Source organism: Primulina tabacum, chromosome 6 (assembly GCF_025594145.1).
Source record: "Primulina tabacum isolate GXHZ01 chromosome 6, ASM2559414v2, whole genome shotgun sequence".
Taxonomy (NCBI): domain Eukaryota; kingdom Viridiplantae; phylum Streptophyta; class Magnoliopsida; order Lamiales; family Gesneriaceae; genus Primulina; species Primulina tabacum.
The window spans coordinates 42,899,510-42,907,316 of NC_134555.1; the positions used below are offsets into that span (position 1 = coordinate 42,899,510).

General features: G+C 34.0%; 2 protein-coding genes across 3 annotated transcripts; both read left to right on the top strand.

Moving 5' to 3' along the window:
- The first annotated feature begins 538 nt into the window (after positions 1 to 538).
- On the top strand, positions 539 to 2,873 carry LOC142549742 (S-adenosylmethionine decarboxylase proenzyme-like). 2 transcript variants are annotated; one of them, XM_075658851.1, is made up of 4 exons: positions 539 to 694; positions 794 to 861; positions 1,220 to 1,376; positions 1,485 to 2,873. In XM_075658851.1, the coding sequence occupies exon 4, from the start codon at positions 1,642 to 1,644 to the stop codon at positions 2,719 to 2,721; it is 1,080 nt and encodes a 359-aa protein (XP_075514966.1). In that variant the 5' UTR covers positions 539 to 694; positions 794 to 861; positions 1,220 to 1,376; positions 1,485 to 1,641; the 3' UTR covers positions 2,722 to 2,873. The 2 variants fall into 2 exon arrangements, with proteins under 2 accessions (XP_075514966.1, XP_075514967.1); XM_075658852.1 differs by having other exon boundaries at positions 539 to 676.
- A 1,404-nt stretch (positions 2,874 to 4,277) lies between these two features.
- Positions 4,278 to 4,917, top strand: LOC142548275 (uncharacterized). The gene is made up of 3 exons (XM_075656593.1): positions 4,278 to 4,379; positions 4,457 to 4,525; positions 4,671 to 4,917. Exons 1-3 carry the CDS (start codon positions 4,323 to 4,325, stop codon positions 4,743 to 4,745), a joined length of 201 nt encoding a protein of 66 aa, XP_075512708.1. The 5' UTR covers positions 4,278 to 4,322; the 3' UTR covers positions 4,746 to 4,917.
- The last annotated feature ends 2,890 nt before the right edge of the window (positions 4,918 to 7,807 follow it).

Consider the following 7,807-nt stretch of genomic DNA (forward strand, 5'->3'; position numbering starts at 1 on the left):
AAATAAAAATTTATAAAATCTTCTAAAAAAAGCTCCTAAATGTGATATGATGTATCCCACGAAAAACATGCTTTGACTTTGGTTCTTCTCCAATTTTCCATTAAAAAAGAAGGAAAAAATAAATTACTTTTTTTTTAAAAAAAAAATACAAAAACTTGTGTGAGACGATCTCACGAGTCGTATTTTGTGAGACAGATATCTTATTTGGGTCATCCATGAAAAAGTATTACTTTTTATGCTGAGAGTATTACTTTTTATTGTGAATATCTGTAGGATTGACCCGTCTCACATATAAAAATTCGTGAAACCGTCTCATAATAGATATACTAAAAAAAATATTTAAGGAGCAGGAAATTCTCCAGAAGAAAAGAATCACACTAGCCAGGGAATCTTTTTTATTAATCTATTTTCTTAATCCCCGCACAAAAAAACAAAAGGGTAAATTAGTAAATGAAAAATCAGTGGCCCGATGGAGCGGAGGGCAATATTGTAGTTTACACATATCCCGTATCTTTTCGTTCCCCTATTTAAGGAGACCTCTGGCGTATCAATTCCCATTCCCCCATTGATTCGCTTCATTCAAGTTTTCCGAATACAGATTCCTCTCCGATTTTTAATTTAATGATTTTCACGACCACGGGTTCTCGATTTTAGGGCTGGTTTTTTATCGTTTCAGGTTTGTTGGTTTCGATTTGTAAGTGTTGGTTTTTTATTTTTTAAATATCGTTATTTGTTTGTGGTTTGTGATGTGCATGATGTGTTAATGAGGTTTTATTTGATTTTTAATTCACAGATTTGATATTGGAGTATTACGGGAAGAAAATAGGTTCTCTTCGGCCATTGTTGCGTATATCGTTTCTGGTTAGTTGTTGCATCTCGTTTCCTTCTTGTTCGTTTCTTAATTTCATCGGTGAATTATGATAAATCTGTTGATTTAATAGAAATTTTAGTTTTTTTTTTCTGAAATCAATGTCCTATTCGTGGGTTGTTGCAGTGGAATCCACTTGTTGGTTTACATAATTTTTGTTTTCTCTGGTGACCCAGTGTCCCTTGATTTTGTTTACAACGTTTAATCTTCCAGATCTTATCTTGTATCGGATGCATACAAGTTAAAATCGTGAACTTTTGAATTCTGTTGAATTAATACTTTTTTGGTTCACGTTTCGTGCTTGAGTTTTGTATTGATTTATGTGGTTCTGATTCTCGTTTTATTGTACAGTCAAGAAGGATTGAATGTTTTAATGGAGTCGAAGGGTGGTAAGAAGAAGTCTAGTAATAGTAAATCCTTATTCTACGAAGCTCCCCTCGGTTACAGCATTGAAGACGTACGCCCAAACGGTGGAATCAAGAAATTCAGATCTGCTGCATACTCCAACGTGAGTTTTACCTTTTGAAAGATCTGATTTTGTTTCATTTAATGGATTCTGAATGCTAGTAAAATCACTGTTTAAACATGAATATTAATTCGGCTTTCTTTGTTACAGTGCGCTCGGAAGCCATCCTGAGACTAGCTAAATTTTCCTAACCACCACCTTTTTAACAAAAGAATAGTGTCTTAACTCTTTGCTCTCTATTTTCTCTTCTTCCTCCTCATTCTTGTTATTCCTGCTTGGAAGCACCACTCTTTTCTCACTAGTCCAAATGGATGTACCAATCTCTGCAATTGGATTCGAAGGTTATGAGAAGAGGCTCGAGATTACTTTTTCTGAGCCTGGAATATTTGCTGATCCTGGAGGCCGTGGCCTTCGATCTCTGTCCAAATTCCAACTGGATGAAATTTTGGAACCAGCTCAATGCACCATTGTGTCTTCACTAATGAATGAAGAAGTTGACTCCTATGTTCTATCAGAATCAAGCCTCTTTGTGTACCCATACAAAATTATATTGAAAACTTGTGGGACTACCAAACTGCTGCTTTCCATCCCACCTATCCTTAAGCTAGCTGGTACACTTGGTCTTGCTGTGAGTTCCGTAAGATACACTCGTGGAAGTTTCATTTTTCCTGGCGCGCAGCCATTTCCGCACCGTAGCTTTTCTGAAGAAGTTGCTGTTCTCGATAACCATTTTAGCAAACTTGGTCTGAGTAGCAAGGCCTATGTGATGGGTGATTCTGACGACCTTGAGAAATGGCACGTTTACTCTGCTTGTGCCAGTGGGACTAGTGGTTTGAGCCCTGTTTACACTCTAGAGATGTGCATGACGAATTTGGACCGGAAGAAGGCTTCTGTGTTTTTCAAGAACCAATCAAGCTCTGCATCTGTTATGACTGAAGTGTCTGGAATCAGAAAAATCCTTCCGCATTCTGATATATGTGATTTCGATTTTGATCCCTGTGGTTACTCGATGAATGCAATAGAAGGCGGTGCAATCTCTACAATTCACATCACACCAGAAGATGGCTTCAGTTATGCAAGTTTTGAAGCAGTGGGCTACGATTTTAATCGAGAAGATTTGTCTCTACTACTGGAGAGGGTGTTGGCTTGCTTCCAGCCAGCAAAGTTCTCTGTTGCTTTGCATTCAGCTGTTGCTGGGAAGGACCTTGATTCTGAGTTTACTCTATGTATGAAGGGATATAGCTGTGGAGAACGAAACTGTGAAGCACTTGGCAATGGAGGATCCATGATGTACAGCAGCTTCACTAGCTCAAGGAGCTGCGGATCACCCAGGTCGATTCTGCAATCATGTTGGAGTGAGAATGAGGATGAGGAAGTTAAGAAATAATTTCATGCTTCGTATTAGATTTGGTTTTTCACTGTTTTTATATTTTCAATAAATGTCGAACAGTTTACTCTATGTTTCTTGATTGTCAAGCATTTTCTGCGTTGATTTTGAGTTTGAACGTTGTGGTATGAATAAATATATCGCTTGTGTGTCTTTTCACTACCGTTGGATAAAAAAAAACATGTTAATCTGGTTTTTCTGTTCAAGCATGCATCCCTGATTTAAGACTGCAATTATGTTTCGAGGTTGAGTTCATTGTGCTACACTGTTTCATGTTTCACGCCAATAATGAATTGGCTTTTTAGAGATTTGAACATTCCATTCGGCGCCATGAATAGATTTCCCATGGCTAATTTGTATGCCCAAGAAATTGGCACCTGTCATGGCCTTTTTTACGGTGGTTTGACGCGTAAGAATTAGAATAAGATTCCAGCCCATTGTCGTCGTGGAAGAAGCGAAAGCAGAATGGATGCCGACCGCTGTCACCACCATAATTTTCATATTTTTATATATTAATAATAAAAATTGTAATTTTATTGTTGTGAGTTTTAGTAATATAATTTCTCACTGTTTATTGGATTTTTGAGGGTCTTTTTTAAGTCAAAAATCACTAACTCTATTAAATATTTCAATCGTAATAAATTTAAACAAAAACAAAGGTGAAAAATAAAGTAAAATGACATTTAATATTTCAAAGTGTACTTATATAGATTTTAATACGTATAATATATGTTTTATTGGGATTTGGATCTTCTATGCTATTGAAAATACAACATTTTGTGCCGTATATTTTTTATACGAGATGATCATGTGATCATCTCGTTTAATCTGACAACTTTTAAATTTATCTCATATGGTGCGATGTCCACAAGATGATCACGTGATCATTTCGTGTAAAAAAATGCACAGCAACAAATGCTGTCTTTTCAACATAGTAGAGTATCCAAATCCGTTTTATTGGCAAAAACTTGTGTGAGACGGTCTCACGGGTCGTATTTTGTAAGATAGATCTCTTATTTGGATCCTTAAATATAGTTTTGAAGCCACTCTATTGTCTGAGGGGCTTAAATATTGAAGTTCGACACAGATATTAAGAATGTCGGAATGATTAAAGAAAAGGCTTTAGTTATTATCTGTGTACTTAAGTTAAAAAATCTATCAACAAACTTGTCTGTCGTCTACGTACGTAAAACAACAGACGAAGCAGAATTATGGGATAGAATCAAGTTTTATTTATATCACGTTTTTGACAAAAAAAAGATATTACCCGATTTAACAGGATCTGGGTAGTCCGTATAAATTCGGGTAACTAATCACAAAGCAAAATCATGAGTGGTGTGGATATATATATATATATATATATTTGTGTATGTGGCTAAAATGGTATTTCACTAATTTGTTGAACCAGAGACAAACGTGCATGAGAAGATATTTTCAACAAACGATATTTCCTAGTATATTGGCTTTGAATCGATCATACAATTAGTAACAAAAAATCCCTATATTAATTTTATGTATAACACACTTGGCGAACATCGAGCATGCCCCAAGATGCTATAAATACCAGCTGCTACAACCTCATCCATCAAATTAATTAGAAAATGGATAATTCACAGAACATGAGCTACCAAGCCGGCCAAGCCAAGGGCCAAGCACAGGTGTTAACTTTGCTCTCTTTAAGTAAAATGAGGCGTCCAAAATCCAATTCTCATAAAAAATTTCTTTCTCACTGCAGGAAAAATGTAACCAGATGACGGACAAGGCTAGTAACGCTGCACAGCCGGCTAAGGAATCAATGCAGGAGGTAATCTTTCCACGATGCTCACCACTTACGTTAGACGCATCATGAACTATTCATGATATTAAGACACGGAAACATACCAAGAGTATATATGCTAGTATGGGTCCGGATACTGTGTCGATAACATGACGATTTCGTGTACGTTTAGGCTGGACAGCAGATGAAGGCTAAGGCGCAAGGTGCAGCTGAATCTGTCAAGAATGCCACTGGCATGAACAAGTGACGACTGCATGGTCTGATTTCATGTTTTTGGTTAAAATTTTTTTTCATGTTCCATTAAGGATTTAAAGTTGGAGTTTTATTTTGGCCATTTTGGGTTGCTTTGTGGTTGGAGTTTTGAGAACATCGTGTGCATGTTTTCTATTTATTTTAAATAAATATCAATCTTCCCTCAAGTTCTTCAATATATTATTAATTTTTTTCCATTTTATAGTGAAAAAAGTTGTGCATGTTGATGGATCAAGACGAATTTCGAGACTCAATTTTAACAATATATTCCACTAGTTAGCAAAATTTAGATGATAATTTAGCCTACTTTCCTAATTTATTTCGCGCATATTTCGTCTAACACAGAAATTACAAGATAGTTTTCTTGTTAGTTCGGAATCACATATCTGTAACAAAAAAATTAAATTTTTATTAACATATTTTTTAAAAAAAAGTTGAAAAAATTATAAAAGAAAAATTAATAAGAGAGACGTCATTTTACACCCATAATATATATTTGTAACCAAAAATAAAATTGTAAATATAAATTGGATTATTAATCACATATTTTAATATAAAAAATATAATTTTGATTTTGAAATAATTAAAATATAAAAATACCAATTTTTAAAAAAATAAATTTTTTTTAATAGTGTTCTGGACTAAAACAATGTTCATGGCACCCCCACAGCAGAGGATCTTGATCATGATATTTCATATCTGGAGGGTAAATTTTAAGTTCGCACAATTAATATGTGCTTTATTAGAAATCATATATATATTTTTAAAAAATTCTAATTAATATGAAATGACCTAATATTAATTGTTTCATGGTTCAACGTAAGAGCCGTTGGGCCAAGAACGCAAATTTGGCAATCAATTATTTAGTAGACTTCTTACAAGTTGTTAAGATAGAGTGATTGGTTAGAATGAGACGTTGAATAAACCATCACACTAGTTTATCCAAAATTTGGTTAAGTTAACAACTTTGAATTTTGTAATTCTCGCTAAGTCAATATCGGTCAATTAATTAATCAGATAAATATGTACGATAAGCTATGTACGAAAAGAAGCTAGACTGACATATTGAACACTCTAAAATGACTAATTAAGAAAAACAGTTGGATTATCAAGAGTATACTGAGTGAAATGTAAATAACACAAAGATGTTTCTCGATGTTCGGATATTTGAATAACTTCTATGTCACTCCTTTTTCTTTGTGGAAAAGATATTTAGTATAAGACTTTGGAAAATACAACTACCCGATTTAATCAGGCTTTATCACTATCTAACTGAAACTCTTATTTTAGCTTACTTACTTAAACAACACTGAATAGTACATTATATGTAAGTTTACAAGTATTTCGAAATGTTAAGTACAAATAAATTCTTAATGATGTGATATAATATTAAGTGTGTGCTAAGAAGATTTAACAGCTGTTGGGCTATTATAAATTTGAATATTTAACCTATTACGATAATTTTAAAGCGTCTAACCGATTTACAAGTTCATAAATTTATATACTTTGATCCAACGGTCAGTAAAATCAAATATTATATTCGTTCTAAATATGTCATTCATTAGTCTCGTCTTTTTCATGACATTGTTTTTTTCTGACAAATTGTACAATGTAGGTAGTGCTCATGAATTTCTGACAATTCAGATACTGTTTGTACGAAATAATTTATCCAATAATTCAACTTTGTAACTTTGAGCATTCTAAATGATTCTTCGGACAATGTCTTTTCAGTTTAGCTCAGCTATCTTTTAGTTCAATTGGTCTCCAAATATCAGTTCGATAGGCTTAGATAATCCGGATATGCTCTGCAATTGGCTCTGCCATGGAGAAAGGAGCGCAATAATGTATATCTTGAATTACGTACTTTGAATGCAATGGTTTCGAAATCACCTTGGCCCAACTCGAGTTTAAAGCCTGCAATGTACCTTCTTTGACACCAATTAGCTCCGCTAGTTGCAGAGGAAAAAAAATCAGATGACCATTCTTGTCCCTGCCCACAATCCTCACAGTGAAGCGATCCATAGATTCAAGGACTGCGGCATTCACATTAACTTTAAGACTAGAATGTGTATTTTGTTGTAAACCGTAAGTGATTTGTTGAGGAGATAACATTCGGTAGTGTTCTCCAATAACATCCTTCCATGATTGTGTCTTTTCGTGGAAAACTAACTAGTTTCGATCACTTCGAAACTTGTGTTTTTTTAAAAACTTTTTTACACTTGTGCTTGACATAATGTTTGGGATAAGCATGAATGATAGAGAGACGAACTGAGATGGGATGGTCTTTTGAAAAGCTCTCGCGGGTCAAGTTATTGATGCTGTGTTGTGTAATCTAGTTGGTTAGATGAACATTGAAAGAGAGACTTTAAATCTTAATGAACAAGACTGATATCTGTTGGAATGACATCAAAAACAAGAAAATGATATGATTGATATTCGTTGGGGATTATGTCAACGACAATAAAATGTTAAAAATGATTTTTATTATGATAAGTGATATCATCAATAACACAACACGCTCCTCCCCAAACTCGTCGGCCTTACAAATCCCTATAATCGGCACTCAAATAGGTGCAACGTCTCTCGTACCTACCTGTCACTTGGTATGAGACTTCATGATCTCACAAATATAAAGAAATAAAGTTTTATATTTGTCAACATTTATAATTTTTGACATAATATTAAGCTTCTGTACCCTAATAAACTGATATAACACTTTACTGCAATTATCGTGGTGGCACCAAATCAGTCTCTCTAAGTATTTGATTACTACTAATAGCATGCAACTAAAACCGCTCAAATAGCATATATCACATGTGTGAAAATCCCAAAATTTATATAATTCCTCACGTCATATTAAATTAAAGATTTTAAAAAATCAGACATAAAACCTAAAGACATGAGGTAAATGTAACTTTTTTTTTAAAAAAAAAATGTTTTAAAAGAAATTTAATTTTACATACAAGGCAAAAGGATGATAAATACAAATTTACCCGAATAAAGTTATTTGCATGAAATCACCACCCAGTTAGCTGGAGTAGTCCACTTATATTTGCC

What these genes read in the sequence shown, in the direction of transcription:
- LOC142549742 (XM_075658851.1), top strand. Translation starts at nt 1,642, where the DNA reads ATGGATGTACCAATCTCTGCAATTGGATTCGAAGGTTATGAGAAGAGG.
- LOC142548275 (XM_075656593.1), top strand. Translation starts at nt 4,323, where the DNA reads ATGGATAATTCACAGAACATGAGCTACCAAGCCGGCCAAGCCAAGGGC. An exon ending in AAGCCAAGGGCCAAGCACAG is followed by an intron (nt 4,380 to 4,456) that starts GTGTTAACTTTG and finishes TTCTCACTGCAG; the next exon opens with GAAAAATGTAACCAGATGAC. An exon ending in CTAAGGAATCAATGCAGGAG is followed by an intron (nt 4,526 to 4,670) that starts GTAATCTTTCCA and finishes GTGTACGTTTAG; the next exon opens with GCTGGACAGCAGATGAAGGC.